Genomic DNA, 19255 nt, shown 5'->3' with positions numbered 1-19255 from the left:
GGCTGCGTGGCGCTGTAATCGTTACTTTCGATCCTCTGGCTTCGAATAATTCAATCGCTTTATTGAATTCTTTGGCGCCATCCATGTGGTATTCCTGAACTTCAATACCTCCTGTCTGTTTGATTTGAAATTTGTCAAATTTGATCATTAGATCAGAGGCTTCAGAACGCTTAGCCATAAGTTCAAGCCAGCACATTCTTGTTTTGCGGTCACACCAGTGAATAGCGTGATTCATTTCATGGATTCCGACTGGAGAGATCTTGAACGTGTCAACATCGACAATGTCAAGGATCTTTAGTGGTCTTCTCAAAGGATCATAGCTAATTTGGCGTTTAGCGTCCTTTTCGTGGCATGTTTCGCAGTTGTAACCTTGTGGGCGATGTAGCTTGATTCCCAGTGGTTCGAGTGCTCTGAATAGTGCCTCATCGCTACAATGAAGAAAGCGACGATGCCACAGGTCATATGCTTGTGCCGCAGACAAACAGGCATAAGCATGTCGAATAGTGGTTTTCTTGATGCCCAAGATGTAAACATCGTCAACAAGATGAAGTTTGAGTAATGGCTTTCCATCTTCACTTGCAAGACAGTTGCGATAGCCATCAATCACTACGCCAACTTTGCGTAATTTGCCAACAGATATGAGTGTGGCAGAAGCTGAAGGAGAGTAATATACTTCCTCGAAGATGACATTGCGGTATTTGTTGTCAATACCTTCCGCTTCAACCTCAAGAGTTCCCATGCCAACAGCTTGGGAATATCCGCCGTTGCTGGTCAAAGAGTTTCGTGGTTTGATGTCCTTAAAGTCTGTAAATCGTTCTTTGGTATTCGTTATGTGATCTGACGAACCACTATCAAAGACGAAGTCATCAGCTTGTACATTCAACGTGTTCGCCAGGGCATATGATTCCTGTTGATCAGCAGCATGTTGCAAAACTTCGTCATAATCTTGCCACTTATCACCTCTTTCGCTCGAGATCGCCAGTGGTTCGTTTTCTTCTGTTTGATCAACGTGTTCGTCATCGTCAATTGCTGAATCCAAGGTTGTGTTAATGAATTCAGAATCCCAGCTGCTGCCGAAGCAATTGTCGTCATCAATAGCAATCGCGAGATGTGAAGTGCCGAAATGAAGGGAAGTCGCGGATGGAGAGTTGTTCTTCTTATCCAATATCTTGGCCACAGCCTCTTTACCGAGAAGGACCTCCATGCGTGTTCTCGTTGCTTGATTTGTCTTCCATCCCTCTGGTTGTGTCATATGTTTGCAGATCTTTTCACCTTTCTTGCCTTCTTCATTCTCAGAATGATCGCGGTTGCAAATTCTGCAATATGACTCATTTTCGGTCTTCCTTCTTCTTGTCAGGTTTCATATATTCATCTCAACTTACTCTTCCGTTGTTGTTGCTGTTGTTTCTGCCATTATCTCTGCCAGAATGAACATTTGACAGAGATTTGCCGACTGTTGTTGTGTTTTCGTGAAGAAAAGCAAGGACTTTCTCGAAATCCATCTTGGTAGCTGCGATCAAATCCTTGAGACGATCGCCAAGGTGCTTGTCTTGTTTCGTCATTACTTGATGAATGATTCCAATCATGAAGCTTTCGGAGAACTTCATGTCGTGTTCCTTCTCCATCTTTGTCTTGAGGAAGAGAAGCTCTTTGACCCATGCTCTTGTATCCTTGAATTCAGATATATCAAGACAAATGGTCAGAAATCTCCCCTGTTGATTGTAGTTGTTGCCGAATTGATTCTACCAAACAGCCTGTTCTGCTTTTGTCAAGCAGTCTTGGACTGATTCGTTTGTATAGCCAAGGTTTATCATGTCATTCATGATATTTTCCTCTATCGACTGCTCCAGCATGTAGCGAAGGGTCACTTCCTTTTGATCCCATTCTTCCTGCTCATTCTTCTGGGAATCGGGTGGTCTGTTGCTCATTTCCAAGACTTGTGTTGATTTCATGATCTTGGAGACATCGAGGATGGATTGCGTCCATGCTTCGTGGGTGATTTGGCCCGTCAAGGGTTTAATCGAGATTCTGGGTGCGAAACCCTCCATCTTGTACGGAGATACGAAATTTCGCGATGATGATGATGATGATGATGATGATGATGATTCGGCTTGCTGTTGATCGTCAGTGATGCCGAAGAGATTATACAATGTTGATGGTGGGATTCGATGCGCCACCATGAATGATGGTTTCGTCAATTGTGCCAATGGCTTTCAACGGAAGTTGCGGTGCGATTCACGTGTGTTTCACGCGCGATTCACCAGATGTTGCAATGAAGGTTTGCAACAGCAGGCAGGTTTCTGCTGCACTGTAGTTTGGTGTCAAATAGAATGGATTATCGTCGAATTTGAACGATGATGCTGCAAAAGATGCAGATGCTGCAAAAGATGATGATGCTGCAGTCTGCGTTGCGAAAGCAGAGGGCTCATAACCTCATGGAGGATTGTGATGTTGATTGAGCTAAGTTCACCTCCGTCAGGTGTAATGGTAGAATGTTACCTATCTAACTAGTGTACATTGTTACGGAGTAACTAGGGCTCCGCCAGTGGACTGTGTGCCACTAGTCCTCTGTTATAAACTGCATACAGTAGCTGACGATTCCACGGCGCGGAAAATATGTGGACCTGTCAGCAATATTTGATATCTGGTACTGCACTCGCTTAGGGGTTTACAGGTGTCTGACAGATGGTTAAAACAGGACCGAAGGTGGGGTAAACTCTACTTGTGTATATAGCTGAGATTGTTCAGACAAGCTGTATGTAGAGAATTGAACCTCGCTTCCTACCCGAACGTCTACAGGACCAAATACCCGAGAATATATGGGGCACCCGGTCCGGCTTCCGGCTATGAAATTTCGAGTCCACAATACCCCTTTATTTTAGCCGGATAAAATGGCCGGCATCGGAGATTCAACCTGAAAAATGCGATCTTATACCCACAAGCTTAGTCTTGCTAGTGTCATATCGGTGTGCGAAGTGCCACCAGTCACGCAAACTCGGTGCGTTCGCCATTTTGACCGACAAAGGCGGACCCATCACCGCGCAAACTGATACACAGCATACCCACACACAAAGAGAGAGACAGTTAGGTCCTGATCGGCAGCTCGTTTGGGCACACTTTCGCTCAGCACAAAGTGACTTCCTAATCCCTACTAGCGTTAGATGTAGCTAGTAAAGGGTCCAGGACGTACCTAAATCAAAATTAGCAGTGGAACCCTACTGAATTAAGCAGGCGGTGTCAATGAAACTTGCCACTTAACATCAGTGTTTAGAAAACTGTGTAGAAAAATACCTTTGACGATAACTTCATCAATTATGGCTTCATCACAGTGGCTTGAAGACGAATTCCAAGGCCCCTTCGCTAACAGCGCCGTTGTAGCTGGTCCTAGTGGAGAGGACGCCCAGTTCGTCCCCCCTGATAGTGGCTTTACGCAGTCCACTGTTGTAGAGGGCGATGATGACGCTATTCCCAACTTCCCTAATATCGACGATATTCTCTCTCCTCGTACCCCAACCGATCGAGCCGCTTCGCGGTCCTCCACCCCCAAACGCCTCTGCCAGCGGGGCAGAGGAAGAGGAAGCCAACAACGCGGGAGGCTCGGCATCAGGCGATAAAGACTACTATTCGAATGACACCATCGTTGAGGGTGATTGATACGTGACCCCATGGGGGTTACCCTATAGGTATCGATAAGATAGATAAGAGCTATAAAAGAGCTCTGCCAGGCCAGAATAGCTGACCTGGCATCCTTTCCCAATACAACAATTCACACCCCATATGCACTCGCATCAGTGATCTTACAGAAGGTGCTTGAAGTGTTCCGGGCTGGGATGCTGAATATAGACAGGCCTAGCGCGCGTAAACCGGCTTGGCAGAAGCTCGTAGAGTTATTGAATCAAGATACGCAGTACGTTTGGTCTATTGATAAAGTTAGGCGTCAACAGGGGTAGGGCTAGGGCTAGTAGGAACGATTTGATTGAATAGTTCTATTGATTTTCGATTTCTTCGTCATTATCCGTCGTACTGGCCCTTAAATAAGCGTAGTAATCCTTCCACATCTTTACTGCGATTCTATGGCGGACCTTATAGGACGTCTTCCTCCATCTCTTCTGCCGTAGCCAACCTCGCCGTTGCTCAAGGAATTGCAACTGTCTATCGCTCAAGCCATCATTATCATCCTCTTCAACCTTCCCGCCGCGTCGGATGAAGTTATGGAGCACGCAAACGGCGTATACGATTCGAATCTGCGTTCTGAGCCCATATTCGGGTGCTGAAGCACGAATTATCTTCCACTTCCTCTTCAGTACACCAAACACCTGCTCAACGATTACGCAGACCCCCGAATGGCGTAGATTGTAGAGCTCTTTCGCTGTTTCTGGCTTCCGCCCCCCATAGCGCCAGTCTTGAAGATGGTAACGTGTATCGAAGTATGGGATTAGAAGCCTTCGTCGCTGACCAAATCCGCCGTCGCCTAGGTAGGATCGATCCTCTGGTATCGTAAAGGAGCCCGCGAAGGCCCTAGAAGCGAGACTCGAATCGTGGATCGATCCCTCCCCTCCTGCCAGCACGTACGAGAAGGTGCCATCGGGCCGGACTGCTGCGAATACATTCTGAGAAACCCAGCCCTTGCGGCTACTCCAGCGTCTGTCGATTGACTGGGATAAAGGCGTGGATCAGAGTCCCATCGACTGCTCCAATACATCCACTGAAGGCGTTCAACTTCGGGCTGAATTCGATCTCACGGCTCAGATAACTGCTGCTTGGCAACTTCACCACCGCTTTACAGAGGCGAATCATCCGAGGTAATAACGAATGGAATACATCTGATACAGTGCTTTGCGCGCAGTGGAATCGATGGGCTACGTTCCGCTGTGACTCGTTATATGCCAAGATCCAGAGGAAGATCATCAACTTCTGCGCCGCCGATTGATAGTAGGTCCCCTTGAACGCTGTGTACGTTTCAAGCCATTCTAATAGCTTCCAGAAAGTGTCCTTATTCATCCGAAATAGCTGAAAGAAGCGCGTTGGCGAGCCTTCAAGTAGTCGATTCGCTAGCCGCCTCGCCGCCACGAACCCCCCTCGTGGACTACTTCACGATCCTCGGCGCCTAGGAACCTATGGTCCCCTTCCCGATCGAGACTGTAGCTATCGCGTAGCACTTGTAACGCAGAGTTGACTGCTATAATAAAGGCAGTCCGTCGGATATCAGTAACTTCGCTCGCCATCTTAGCGCTTGCTGACTCAGCGAGTTGGTGCCCAGCAGTCAAAATACTGCAGAATCCGACCGCTTGGACTGTTATTTGGGCACACTGCGTTTGGGCACAGATTTGGCAGAATTAGGGCGCCTTACCTATTTCATACCCCGGAGGAGCCCCTGTCTAGCGCGGTACATGCCAAGTTTCTTGTCTGGACACAGTGGATGCAGTTGTGGCCAAAATCAGTGCCAAAATAGGTTAAGTGGCATATTAGCTGTCGATAAGTAAAAAAACGATGTGCCGAGTCGACCCTACAAGGTCCGCTGGACACGCTGCCGATCAGGACCTTAGTCCTCCACCAATTATGCATTTGTTCCGGAGAAAGAACGGACTCCCACGCCACCCGACTCTTCAAGTCAGTACTAAGATGCAGATATTTCCAGGTCCGGTTGCATAGCCCTGGATACAAACTGAGCCCGTTACCACCAAACACTAATCACAAACTCTTGACTGTCATGACGTCCCTGCTCACTACGCTGAGCCTTGGCCAAGTTACTCCACGCAACTGCCAAGAGGGATGTCTTCTCATGATCAGAGATCTCACGAATTGATCTATAGATAATAGTAGTGTGCAGGAGCCTATCAATATGTATAGACTCCCCTCACAGTATTTAGCGTAGGCACTATGGAATCAGGCCGAACTAACGCAGTGAGTCGGGGAATATGTCTGGAAAAATACAAAGCTACGCGCAGATCAGCCGACCGGAAAACCCCCTGCTCTGAATTCGGTACCTAGCCCACTGCCCTTTTTTACCTGTCATACCAAAGTAGCTTAATGTGTGTTTAGGGGAAAGGGGGGAAGAGTAGAGGACAGCGCCACAGGTCAGAGACATCAATTTTCCCATATATCTTTCTTGGCCAGTTGTTGTAAGCCTCCAGGAAGTATGGCAGTCGGAGCATTGTGGCATGACAGATGTTGCTGATGTTGCCAGAAACTGACCCTGAGACTGTGACTTAATCTGGCTCTCAGACTTTTTTTGGTGCATTTGAGAGATTGTACCGTATACGACTGGACTTAAATTATTCATTTGCGATTACCGACAGCGTCGGACATTTCCATGAAGTTACGTTGATGGAATCCGGAGGAAAGCACGCTACTTGATTAAGGTTCCGACGTGCGTGAATAGCGGGTTCCCCAGCACATATATATTCTGGTTCGGCATTTTTACTTTCCGAAACTTTTTGTCAGTACGCATGCGGAAATCGACAACTGTTGACTGTGCCCTTTTGATCCTACGCTATGTCCTCTGAATTCAACTCTGAACGCGCCATATCCGAAGATAATGGAAGGACCATGGACGGCATCGAAAAGAAAAGAGCTCAGAATAGACTTGCGCAACGGAATTATCGTAAGATACTCTACGCTGGATATCAGACCACAGTTGCTCATTTAACTGTGACAGGTCGAAACGTCAAACAAAGAATTCGTGAGCTGGAGGAACAAGTGGCGACACAGGCGAGCATGCTTACTCTATTAAGCGGACACACCGAAACCAATATGAATATCAACTCATTAGCACTCACCCCCAACATGAATGAGCACGGAAGTTCAGGTGGTCTAGGTGCTTCTAACGAGTACGAGGTATGGATGCGAGATCCGCTTCAGGCAGGACGATGTTGACCCCATCGAAAACAAGAATTTTGATCCGCAATGTACATTCCCAGTTCCGGATGTCCTTGAGGCCCGCTCAGCATATTCTAGTGGCTCTAACGGCATAGTGACGAATGATGAAGTAAAGCGAGCTTCGAATTGTGCAGCTCCAGCTTTGGGATCTGAAACTCCTAGCAGTCATATGAGTGAGTAGCATTGACCCACCCGAAATCGGAATCCAGGAAGGAAAGAAAAGAAATCGCGTTCCGTCTGCGCTGGCACTTGCAAATGGTAGCGCAATGAACGAGAAGAATGCAAACTTTTATCATCGTAAATGCTTACCTGCTGATTGGGTTGCAGATGATTCAGACAGAATTTACTCCGCCCATAAATCAATTGACACCATGGCTACGACACCTTCATCTCAAAGCGCGCGCAGTGCGAGCACTTCATCATGGTCGTATTTTAACAGTAACACAACTTCTTCTGTAGATGCTTCTACACGAACTCCACCAGCGTCGACACTCGAAGCCAAGATAGAGCGCATAATACAGGTAGCGAAGGATTCTGGATTCGAAAGTTTTGACGCCGCTATCTGCTGCTACTACACGGCGAAGTTCGAACTGCCGGCCTGCTTGGTCAATCAGCAAAGCAGCAGGACGCATCAGTTGCCTGAATTACTTGGCAAGATTCGGGTTGAAATACAAAACTGGGAGCCAAATGAATCGCATTGCTATCGACAAGAGATACATCGCTCCTCAGAGCAATTACTATTATCGGATCTTCTTCACTTCCACAAGTCGGCTGGCAAAGACTTACTGGCGCTGATGAAATCGTACATGACTCAGCAAGTACCTATCGATTGGAAGCATCTAGCGTGTCTCCTTCAGACCGAAGTAAGTTGAAGATCGGCATGATTAGTTGACAAAAAGGTCTAATCGAATTAGCTTTCCGAGCTTTGGTATTTCAGTAGCACTTTGCTTCACCAGTCAGTTGGACTGAACGGCTCACGAATCCACTCACAGCTAGCAGCACTAGTTACTTCTTTGCTCTATATGCTCTACAGTTGCCCACTTGGTGACTGCATGGATATGCTCATTTACATGCTCGGATGCATCAAAGCATAAGAAGTTAAATAGACCCTTGCTTGGGCCACTTCTCCCCTCCTCTCACCCCACTTTTATTTTCTCTTTCGTGGACTGTGGACCTCACATCATACCATCCCCAGAACAACATCACTCATGGAAAACCTCACCGACAAGGTTTTCCCGGCAGCAACAAGGGCAAGAAGTTGCGACATATGTCCGGCGGCATATCTAATCTGAATCGGGTCAAACGAGAGCAGAAAGGTCACCAGCTTTGAGGATAGCAACGCCCTGTCGCCCTGTAGACTAGGAAGGAACAAATCGTGGAGAATTGCCAGGTAGGATAGAGAATGTATTGAAGGATCCAGCAGATTCAAAAGCTCAGCTCTATGCGTTTTTAATGCTTTTGAAGAATCGGAAGTCAGCTTGGTGAGCTGATTGAGGTGCTCGTTTACTGCTTTCTCGTAGGAGGCATAATCGCCGTTAATCAATCAGGCTAGTCAAAAGACTGTGTGAAGATGGCACCAGCACGAAGTTCTTCCCGAAACATCGTGGGGTGTATAACGGTACATATCCGTTGGAAATTGCACGAATATTGCTGCAGCGTGGTTGCGATGTGAATGTGTACGATTGCAACGAGGCAACCCCTTTCATGCATGCCGTCCGGCGTGGTGACGAAAATATGGATATGACCAGACTACTATCGCAGCATGGCGCAAAGGTCCATTCAATGGATGCCGATGACGAAACACCGCTGCATTACGCAGCGCAGGCGCCCAAGAACTGCGAGACACTCAAGCTTCTTCTCGACCGTGGAGCTGACCCAAACGTTGGGGCAACGGCAAGAGCCACCTTTACAATAACGTAACCCACCCATAAGCGGGCCACACCCCTTAGCGGGCCACCATTTCAATAACAGCATAACAAGCAGAGTTGAAGCTATTCACAACGCTATTTTCAACTAAATTCATCAGAATCGAGCGGTAATTCCTTTCAAATGCGTTTAGCAAAGGTAACAACGCCCCTAAGGGCTTATCTACGCTCCTTTTCACTCATTACCTGAGCCTCTCGCTCCTCTCTCCGGCGCTGTTGATCTCGAATCTCTTTAACAGTTAATACACGTGCAGTACCACAGGCCTTCTTCGTCCTTCTATTTCTACTCTCCTGTTGTTTCTTAACGAGGCCCTCGTTAATCTTCTGTAAGGCTAGATTATCTGCTAGAGCTGTTAGGCAAGTCTCTTTAATAAAAGAAACCTTACGCTGTAAGGGGCTATCACAAACAGTGACAAGCTTAGCTACAATCTCATTGATCTGCTGAGCCGTATCCCTATCAACTTGAACATCAACGCGTACACCATTCTCGTCGGTAAGGCTCGCAAATGGAGGGGTCTTTGGCCGGTACTTGGCGAGGATCTTCGACGGATCTAGTGGGGATAAGCCAGTACCTCTCCAAGCGCCCGGGATATTGCGGTAGATAGTAGATCTAGCTTGTTGATATAATAATAAGAACTGCTGGTTGTCGACTCGTAGGGCACCGAATATAGACCGTTCAGTGATCAGGGACTTGTACGCCTTTGCCAGAGGGTCGAAGATACCCTTGTCAAGGGGTTGAAGCTCGTGGGTCGAATGGGGGGGCAGGCAGAGAGGAATCATTTGATTTGCTTCGCAGTATTCGACTAATTCAAGGGATACGTGGCTTGTGTGACCATCTAGAATAAGAAGGCGGTATTGACCACGACACTGTTGACGTGTATACGTATCAAAATGGCGTAGCCAGGTCAAGGCAATCTGTCGATCGGTCCAGCCATTTGGGCTGACCTGAATAACAGTCCTTGGATTGATCCTCTCGTCTATCCAAGACGGCAGAATCCTCTTGCCCTCGAATATGATAAAAGGCGGTAGGGAGTAGCCGTTGATTCCTATACATTCGATGATAGAGACCCATTCACGATTACCAGGCTGGTTAGCAAAGGCCTGATCGTCCTCTCGAGAGATAATAACTTTAGGGCTATCACCGATCCCTTTGCTAATCCCCTTCTCTGTAACGAAACCTCTAATAGTCTAGCTGCGTAAGCCACTAAAGAGTTTGTAAGGGTTTGTGCTAGTAAGTAAGTCCTGCTGCGGAGTCCTCAAGCAATAATATCGGGGTTTGACGTATGGAGTATAGGGCTCTGGGTAACTGAAGTATTCAAGTAGGGTAACTGGGAATAGAGTCGTCAAGGCAGTTTGCCTCACCAATGGGTTAGATTGATGCTTAGATTGATCACTGAAGTAGAGACTGTCTATCTATGAAATGCCTGGGAGGCCTGTCCCTTATATACCCGTCTCTCCTTCACTGATCCCCACTTGGATATGTTGGTTGTCCAACATATCCACCCCTGTAGGTCACGTGACCTGTCGGTCCTTTCCTTCCTCCGATGCGGGGTCCCGTGATCCTAGTGTCTGTATCCACCTGGCCTGCCGACGGGCCTGTAATGTTGGTTCAGGGCCAACGGTTCGTAACATTCTCGTCCATATTGTAGGTATCATCGTCCGTGATCGCGTATTGTTCTTTAACTCATCGGTAGAGGTCGAACCATTCGGTGAGGATATCGTACGTGATACCATCCTTTCGAGCTTGATCTAGACTACGAACCCTTTCGGTCTTCAGCTTAGGGTGGCGGTCTAGAAAGCTAGTGTACCAGTTGACCCCTAAGGGGTCTATATCTCCTTTCGCTTCCAGCAGGTTCACTGCTAGCCCTTCCACTGCTTTGATAGTCAAGGGCCATCCCCACGCAGCTAACTGAAGCAAGGCTCGTTCGATCGTAGCTTCTTCGGCAGGTAATAATCGCTGTCGGTGTTGGTGGGCGGTGGTCCGGCTCTGGCGGCCTTGAATTCGGGCTTGGAGGGTTGTTCTGGGGACCCCAAAGAGCTCGGCTGCTTTACGTATACTAGGGACTTCCCCAGAACGAATAGACTTGATGGCTTTCTTGATCTGGTCTTCCTGATCCATTTGACGAAAGAATAAAGACCTAGCGATAATAATCGACGTAGAAATTGATGATGTTGTTGTTAAGTTGAGCCAATTCGACAGAGCCGAAATGGGTCGCCCGCTAAGGGGTGTGGCCCGCTTATGGGTGGGTTACGTTATGCGGCGCATTATTCAAGTGTCCAAGCTGTAAAGTTGCTCATTGAAAGCAACGCTCGAGTCGATAATATATTGCCCTTATACGGCACGGCACTTCGTGCAGCGGCCCTACGGGGATCTCGGGGGAGGGAGATATATGACCTATTGCTGTCACATGACGCTGATCCAACTATCAAGTGCGAAGTTCAAGCGCCTCGCTTCTGGTGGTGGTCAGAAATATCAGCCGAGATGATACATGAATGTATGCGAGGAGAGGTGCTGCCCGATTTTAGGAGGGCTCTTGCATAGAAGCCAATATTAGCAACAATATTCAACTTGATACCCATGGGACCAACGAGCTCCCATGGTATTCCGTAGCAAATATCGGCGGAATGACTCCCGCAGATAAGCAACGGCGAAGAAGCATCAGATGTGCCTGGAAGTGATGGCAGCCAATACTCTTCCAGTCTTCGGCAGTGACACAAGACGCTCGGAACGAATCGGCCCCATATGGCGTCCCGAGGACATCCGGCAGACACTCCGGTGGACCGTCCAAGTCGTTCGGGGTTGGCTCCTCGAAACTGGAATCCAACACTTCCGAGGTTCATCAGAAAGAGAAATATTCTCTTTTGGGCAACCCGAGGATTATGCAGGGGGTAAATTATTGATTTGCAGAGAGAATGGGGCCCAGAACAGCGCCAGCACAATTGCCACTGGCAACAAATAATCCTCATGCAGGATTCAGAAACAGGAGCCTCGAATTGCCCAATGGTTGCACTCAGGCAATTTACCCTGGAAGTGTATCATTGAAGAATGATATTGCTTTGGGGCAATAAACTGTATTGACGCAGCGCAAAACCAGAATAAGTAGTACTACGGGGGACGTCTAATTCGCTTACCTACTAGCGGCCCGAAAGAGCCGGAAATAAGTGCAGTGGCTTACGGTTGAGTATATGTTTTCTGAGGCATTTTGTTTTGTTTGGGAGAAAAGAGGTAACCACTCGATTCCAAACGGTTGCCGAGCATAACTCCGTAGCCACCCGATGCCACGATGCCCTCACGATAAGGGGGGAAATAACGCTGATCCCGACGTGTTCTCATGATTGCGCTTGATAGCGTTTCGTTCTGCAAGATCCACTGTTTAGATAACGTACAACATGTGATTTTCGGGTGCAAAAAGGGGTGGGTGGTTGGATCCCGTTCCGTATAATTGACGTTGTGGAATTTTTGGGTCGGCTATGTCTGTACTGTTAATCGTAAGACGCTGGGGCGGATCAGGAGTCGGAGTCACGACAATGATGGCTAATAACGACGATGATGCTCTGATGCGACTATAACGCGCCCAGTCAGCACGTGCAATCGAGCCAGGTCAACGCTTTGCCGAATAGTACAACTTGACTAGTTTTTTCGAGATCACATATATGTGGCTATACTACGGCCATACCGTAGTCTAATCATCAGAAAGTTCTAATCTGGATCCGGTGTCCTTTGGGAGAAGAGATAGGGAGATAAGAAGACGGTGCAAAACCTGGAGTAGCGCGCTTTCAGCATTGGTGCGGATACAATTGAGCTGAGCCAGCATCAGCATGGGGGTCTGGGCCTGTGTGGGCTTCGCAACGAAGAGCGAGGGTTCAATACCCGTTCATGAATACGGCGGCTTCCTCGAAAAGCCGACGGAGCCGGAGAGAGGATATTCGGCGATGCGGCACCGGTGAGCCACAATGCTCCGTGCAATATGACGGGATGCGCACATAGTCTTATATGACCGTGCAGGCCGTGTCAAGGCAAGAGGGCTTCGGACGACGCTGATAGAAACGTTATAGCTCAGCGAGGTGCTGTGTGGCGGTGGGTTTAGCATGCTATGACACGTCACTTTTTAGCTCCAAAATCAAGGAACGACCAGCAGCTCAGATCTTCGCGCCTGTAATTTAGTGCGGGTGGACATGTGGTCCCAATCCCGCACCTTGATTTTAGTGAGCAGTCCAGCCCATGCAGGGGCCGATTTGGGACTTAGAGGTAGCCCTCGGGTGCCCTTTCTAGCTGTCCTCGTACGTCATTTCATCACCAACCGCCAGCCAAAGCCAACCTTTGCCAGTTTACCTAATACGCGCCGGCTGCTGCATCTCGCCCAGGTTATGCCTGAAGCAGGTGTAGTCCTCACTGGCGCAGTAGGCGACGACTACGACGACGATGGCAAACAAAGGCCTCCCCAGTGGACAGGAGCTGATTCAATTGTGCTGGCTCTGCAATAGACTGGCTGCTGGCTTGCAGTGACTGGCCGTGACTGGACGTGCCGATTTACCCTTGGTTTTAATCCGAATCGAGGATATTGGCTGCCGACACTGAACGGAATGACGTCGTATGATCAAGACTGCATTGCGTGTACAGGGGGTCCAGCCACAGGCCGGGACTGTGGCAATGTGACGAACAGTCCCTTTTTCTTTTTTGATCCCAATTTCTGTTCGCTGTGCCAGCCCTGCTGCTGCCAGTATACTGCAGTACCCTGATGACAGGGTCCTAGCCAAGAAGTCTTGGATTGCGTGTAATGGTTCTATGATCGCCTGTCTGAGACGGCGATTTTCTAATATATGTTGCAGTTGCTCCCTCCCTAACCTTGATTGTTGAAACCTCTCATCCTGTGCCCACTTGTAATTCTGTACGGCCTCATTTGTGCGCTCGCTACTTGACGTTGCAAGCCAAAACCTCTTTTCACGAGGAGTCAATCCTGAGTTATACTTATCCAACTCAACAACAGCTAAATTCGTAGTCGGTATACTACCATAATAACCGCCCAAGATGCGTCAAACAGGCTTCTTCCATGACATTGGCAGCTTCTTGCTCTTCTGCGCCACCATCCTTCTCATCATCACCTGCATCAGCGCCCCCATCGTGCACAACCTTCTCGGTGCTCAAGGTGAACCTCCAGAAGAACAACAATGAGTTCAGCCCGGATATTTCTTTCGGCACTTTTGGCTGGTGCGTCATTCAATCCGGCGACGACGACTGCTCGCACTCGCACGTCGGCTACGACGCTGCCGGTGTCCTCTCCAACAACTCCAACTGCATCTTTGACACGTCCGATTTCGCCGGCGACACGGCCAACGCCCTGACCCGCGTCATGGTCCTGCACCCCGTCGCCGCGGGTCTCTCATTCCTCTCGTTCCTGCTCGCCCTCGGCACCGGCGTCGTCGGCAGCTTTTTGGCCGCCCTCGTTTCTCTCTTGACCTTTATTGTCACCCTCGTCGTCCTCATTACCGATTTCGTCGGCTTTGCCATTCTCAAGAATGCTGTCAACCGCTCTGATACCGGTGCCAGCTCCGAGTTTGTGCTTGCAGTATATTTTTTTTGCCCTTTTCTACTTATATACCTTGAAGAAAAACAATTTTGTTACTACTTACCATCTTATAGTGTGGACTCTTCTCGTTGCCGCCATTTGCAACCTTCTCGCCACCGTCATCGTTTTCTTCACCTGCTGCAGCGCCCGCCTGCACAAGAAGAGATCGACCGGCACCGCCAAGGTTGAGCGCTATGACAGCTCCGGCCGTCCCGTCCGCAGACGGTGGCTCTAAATTTTCCAGAACCTCAAGTCGGTCCTTGGACACTAATCTAGGATGGTTCCCGCAAAGGATCGATCGTCCAGCATGGGGGAGAAAAAAAACAAGGAAACTGGGTCAAATTTGATAACCACAACACTACTACACAATACCCCTACAACGTACATGAGAGACGACAAGCGCATGATTTGTGGAGGCGAAGATAAGAATGTCGATTTAACAGAAGACGTGATGAAGAAGCGCGGTGTTTGGTTTTCTAGTTATTTTATTGATAACTCATACCTCTTGATACCACCTGTATACCAGATTCAATTCCAATTATTCAACAAAAAAACAAAAAAAAACTACTCGAATCTCACATAATGAATGCCCCATCTTGCTGCGGTTTTGTTCACTGCCCAAAGTACATGACTTGAATTGAAGACATAGCCACGCATGTACTTCTCAAATTTGTAACCAGTCGTTTTGAACGTCAACCATAGCGCCATTTCGTCTTTTCATAAAGAACTATTTACCCTAAGAACAAACTCGATTCCGACCCGGCACATATCGTTCAGCTGCTGCTCGCGCCATCAGGATATGCCAATGCCTCCTGGAGCGGGACTACTCATTTTCCCCTCAAAGCAAATATAATTTACAAACCGGAGAAACACACAAAGCTTAAAGAAGCACGCTCGTCTGCAAGACATTCGCGTCGCCATGAACACATCCCACGAGAAGAGACACAGTCTGTGAGCCAGTATACTCCATAGAGGCTATGCGTGAGCCGACTCTAGAGACCATCGCCAATGCAATGCTCAATCCTCACGTGTTGTCTACTTTCGTCTCTTCTTCTGCTTGCGGTGCTCATCCTCCAGCCCGCTCTCCCGATCCTTGCGTTTGGCCTTCTTCTCCAGCTCATCCCAGTCTTCACCTTCCTCGTCGTCCGAGGCCTCTTCTTCCGAAGCATCAGCCGAGGCATCGTCGGAATCTTCCTCTGACGTCGAGTTCCTCCTCGGAAATCTCAAAGACAGACTCCTCTTCTGACTCGTGCGGATCCGCTATCACGGTCTTCATGATAGTCATTAAGTCGCAGGGGTCGGGGTCGGAAACACGATGGAGGAATCAACTTTTTCAATCTCCCGCCAAGCTCTTGGCAAAACCTTATTTAGAGGTTTAATCGGCTATCCACCTGAATTCGTTGGTGGCGTAAGCTGCAACTAACATAAGTTGCCGTCCCGACTTGGCACAGTGCTAGATTCGTGCATCACAATACTTGATTCAATAACATGAGCGTGGCGCGAATCTTGCGTGTCGTATCCGTAATGAATGATCAGCAAATGATCAAGGACTGGGTAAGAACTGTCCCCGTCCATCTAAGTGCTGGCAAAATCGCGTCGCAGCTAGAACCGATATTGACTAAATATTGCACACGTGGTGGGCCCTTCGAATCCTGAGTCACGGAAATCACGATATGCTGGAGAAGCCGGGGGCCTGGCCCGTTCAGAATGCTAGGGCTCCAATTGGCTGTCTCAGTAATCGCGTTCACGGCCGAGAAAGAGGGATCTCAATACAGTTCATCATGCTATGTACATAGATACTAGTATTTTTCGTTCATGCTGATGCCTGAGAAGTCCGGCTAACTCTACCGATTATTTTTATGCATCATGTACAGGAGCAAATATCATTGATTCCCAATACACTTTTACCTGCAAGCGACTAACCATTGTAAAGCGATATCATGAGAATAATAGAATTGTCAGAAGGGTTTTGAGTGTACACAACCCCCAGACTGCTGGGATCGTGATGGACCATCCATCGACAGAAGCAGCAATGCCGGCGAATACAGCTTTTGGCGGGCTCGCTAAGACGTCTGGGAACAGGACTGCGGCTGCGAGCGAAGCTGTCACGATGATAGCCAAAACTGGACAACACAACATTATATTATGGAGACAAGCCAGATGCATGAGTTGTTTATGTAGTTCCCACTCACAAAATTCTCTAGTCCTATTTTGATTCCGGCAGTTGTCAAATGCGGATGCAGACTCTTGTATCGAGCCATCCCAGCAATCTGCCTCATACTATGATCATTATTTTCAGGCGATGCTAGTAAAGTCTATTTACAGCACAACCCGGTACAGTGTCGAGTCTGCTATAACACCGTCCAATGTTTCCATATGGGAAGCAAAACTTGACTGACTTACCGTTATTGCTACCGAAGTCCCAGCTATCTTGCCTTGGCGCAAACGGCATTGTTAATGAATGTTTAAGAATCTGTCAGGGATACACCATATATGCTCACTCTTACTGACATCAATGATAGCACGAACCAACACCTGCTCTTTAGTCGCAATTTTCACAATTTACAATTGTCTAACTTTCCCTACTATCCTTAGGCTAGACGTTCCTACGTTGAATGTACTGGGTGCACATATACAATCAAAATATTAATACGTAGAGATATATCGGGGGCTGCTTCGTAATCGCTCATCGCATTATGTCCCTCTACTTGAGCAATTAGTCAGTGCTGCGGAGCTCTTCTCCACCCCCTAGTAAGCAATGACATTAGGAAAATTTAAACTATGACATTTTTATTCCCTGGCTGCGCCCAGTCAAGTTCTTCAGGTTTAGAGAATCTTAATTGAGTGAATTATTGTTCCAATAGTTCCTTTATAATGGCAAAACGTTTACGTTTGGCCTGTGATCATTGCCACAAGAGTAAAATTCGGTGCTCTGGTGGCGATCGGTGTGCCAAATGCCGTGAGCTGTATGTGGCCCGTAACTCAGACAATGATATTGGCGAAATTGCTTCTAATATAACACCAGGAATCTGGAATGCCAATATAGTTATATGGCCACGATGGGCAAACCAAGAGGTCGCCGCAATCACAAAACACTTCACGCACTTGCAGCTTCTGCCAGCAGAGGCTCACCCCAGAGCGGAATGTTTCGTGGCAGCTCAACTCCATCAATCCCACCGAGCCAAAAAGATCATCTGGTTAGCCTCAACCCGCAATGCACTGGGCCCATTAGCGAAGACAACGTGCGCGTAAGCCGAGTCACATCTTCAATTAAATCATTACCACTGATATGAGCTGATATAGGAGAAGTTGGGAATAAAGGGGAGAGAATTGTGGGATCCAAGTGGTGAGATCCGCAACGATTCAGCTATATTTACCGTCTTTGCTCACTAACACACTGAATGCTCTAGAAAATTTTCCCATACACTCACCACCACTATCTACAATCAATGCTAGGGATGAACTCCTAGGATCCATGGACGTCGATTGGACAAGTTCAGAGTGGCAATACCTAAGCGAATTCGACCTTGGATTCTATATGGCGCCCTCTTTGAGCAATGACGCTGGAGTGTCTTGTTTGCCGCGTATCACTGAGCAGGCTCAGATCTCACCGAGTGATTGCTGCTTAAGCAAGCTGACTGACCACATCTGTCAACTCGACCATATGGAACGCCAGCAAAGTATGCACTGCGTAGATGCGACTTTTGATAAAGCAATGCAGGTATCAGCATGCATTCAAAACGCACTAGCATGTCATTTTTGTCGGCTGAACAGCAAAGTTCTCTTATTAAGCATGATCGTTCTAGAAACCGTCTTGAATTGGATCTCATTCGAGAGCGTCCACATCCCAGAGAAACGTCACCCTCCTGTCGTTAATATCGGGAAATGGACGTTGCCCGACTCATACGGTTGTCTGGTAATTACCTTTCTGACAGCCCGAATTCTTGACAACATCGAGACTGTCGTAAAGGGGTTAGGCACGCGGATCGATGAATTCTCCCTGGAGAAGCAAATACACTATCAGTCCATGGATATGGAAGCAATCAAGCAGAGCTGGCTGCGGTTAGAAGCATCGATGAAAAAGCTCGTGCGACTCGCCGAAGCAGTTTAGCATCTTCTACATAAGGGCGTCTATTGGCATGTGGGGATGACAACATTTCGTTGAATGGTATTCTGTCTTTTCGAACGCTGCAATTTGCAGATGAATGGTCATTATATAACGTCGTTTGAAATAGGTTCTGGAGTCCTTAATAGATGTTATCGTGCTTGGATAACCTTCTTCGAGTAATACTGTGGTACAGTATTCTTGGCGCCCTTCTATTATTATTAGTGTTGTTTGGGTGCAGTCGGGTACAGTAATCTGGACTGAGATTTAGTGATTGCCTTACGAATTGTTACTCCCAACTACCGGCTTTTGCCTGAGTCGACCGGTTCAGACATTATGCAAGGCATGTACGACTTCTGGACACATGGGTCACGTACAAGCTCGCAGATTTTGTGCAGGGCCAGTGTCCTCACGTGCAACCGAACCTGGGCCTCCTATAATGGCTGGCCCCAATCAACATAGTAAGAAAGCCGCCCCAGTCTTTCTGGTCCTAATATTTGCGAAAGAGTTGCTTTCGACTGTGTCATTTTCCTTTGACAGCCACCCCAACCCCTTTTCCCCATCGTGCTTGGGCGGCATATAGTGAGATCATTCCTACGTCTTCGATCAGTTATATGGTTTTCATTGTGGTGTGAACATAGGTGATCCAAACGTGCGTCCTCAATTTCATTGACGAGAGTGTGTTCAGATCATTGATTTGTACGAAAAAGCACCTCAATATAAAGAGGCAGCGACTGACCTGGCTATGATTGCCCCAGTTGAAATTGACGAGCAGCGCG

General features: G+C 47.9%; 7 protein-coding genes across 7 annotated transcripts; 3 read left to right on the top strand and 4 right to left on the bottom strand.

The window, feature by feature from the left end:
- Nucleotides 1-3015: 3015 nt before the first annotated feature.
- Nucleotides 3016-3914, bottom strand: BCR38DRAFT_54353 (uncharacterized protein). The gene is made up of 2 exons (XM_040865458.1): nt 3252-3914; nt 3016-3190 (listed from the first exon to the last, which is right to left on the bottom strand). Exons 1-2 carry the CDS (start codon nt 3665-3667, stop codon nt 3142-3144), a joined length of 465 nt encoding a protein of 154 aa, XP_040712563.1. The 5' UTR covers nt 3668-3914; the 3' UTR covers nt 3016-3141.
- A 949-nt stretch (nt 3915-4863) lies between these two features.
- BCR38DRAFT_444048 (uncharacterized protein) lies at nt 4864-5237 on the bottom strand (the record flags this gene model as incomplete). Its single annotated transcript, XM_040860914.1, has 2 exons — nt 5116-5237; nt 4864-5086 (listed from the first exon to the last, which is right to left on the bottom strand). Coding segments are annotated over exons 1-2 (333 nt in total), but the record flags the coding sequence as incomplete, so codon positions are not given.
- Nucleotides 5238-6447: 1210 nt separating this feature from the next.
- On the top strand, nt 6448-8083 carry BCR38DRAFT_54315 (uncharacterized protein). Its single transcript, XM_040865457.1, has 4 exons — nt 6448-6604; nt 6659-6837; nt 6893-7052; nt 7207-8083. Exons 1-4 carry the CDS (start codon nt 6496-6498, stop codon nt 7749-7751), a joined length of 993 nt encoding a protein of 330 aa, XP_040712561.1. The 5' UTR covers nt 6448-6495; the 3' UTR covers nt 7752-8083.
- A 3000-nt stretch (nt 8084-11083) lies between these two features.
- On the bottom strand, nt 11084-11863 carry BCR38DRAFT_54264 (uncharacterized protein). The gene has a single exon (XM_040865456.1). It carries the CDS (start codon nt 11769-11771, stop codon nt 11244-11246), a length of 528 nt encoding a protein of 175 aa, XP_040712560.1. The 5' UTR covers nt 11772-11863; the 3' UTR covers nt 11084-11243.
- A 1665-nt stretch (nt 11864-13528) lies between these two features.
- BCR38DRAFT_444021 (SUR7/PalI family-domain-containing protein) lies at nt 13529-14918 on the top strand. Its single transcript, XM_040860913.1, has one exon. The coding sequence runs from the start codon at nt 13856-13858 to the stop codon at nt 14558-14560; it is 705 nt and encodes a 234-aa protein (XP_040712559.1). The 5' UTR covers nt 13529-13855; the 3' UTR covers nt 14561-14918.
- A 189-nt stretch (nt 14919-15107) lies between these two features.
- Nucleotides 15108-16823, bottom strand: BCR38DRAFT_526668 (uncharacterized protein; the record flags this gene model as incomplete). Its single annotated transcript, XM_040865365.1, has 2 exons — nt 15108-15528; nt 16775-16823. 2 exons carry the CDS (start codon nt 16821-16823, stop codon nt 15407-15409), a joined length of 171 nt encoding a protein of 56 aa, XP_040712558.1. The 3' UTR covers nt 15108-15406.
- A 358-nt stretch (nt 16824-17181) lies between these two features.
- On the top strand, nt 17182-18661 carry BCR38DRAFT_54247 (uncharacterized protein). The gene is made up of 4 exons (XM_040865455.1): nt 17182-17337; nt 17397-17619; nt 17675-17717; nt 17782-18661. Exons 1-4 carry the CDS (start codon nt 17246-17248, stop codon nt 18480-18482), a joined length of 1059 nt encoding a protein of 352 aa, XP_040712557.1. The 5' UTR covers nt 17182-17245; the 3' UTR covers nt 18483-18661.
- Nucleotides 18662-19255: the final 594 nt, after the last annotated feature.

Source organism: Pseudomassariella vexata (genome assembly GCF_002105095.1).
Source record: "Pseudomassariella vexata strain CBS 129021 chromosome Unknown BCR38scaffold_12, whole genome shotgun sequence".
Lineage (NCBI taxonomy): Eukaryota > Fungi > Ascomycota > Sordariomycetes > Amphisphaeriales > Pseudomassariaceae > Pseudomassariella > Pseudomassariella vexata.
This window is presented reverse-complemented; position numbering and strand designations above follow the sequence as displayed.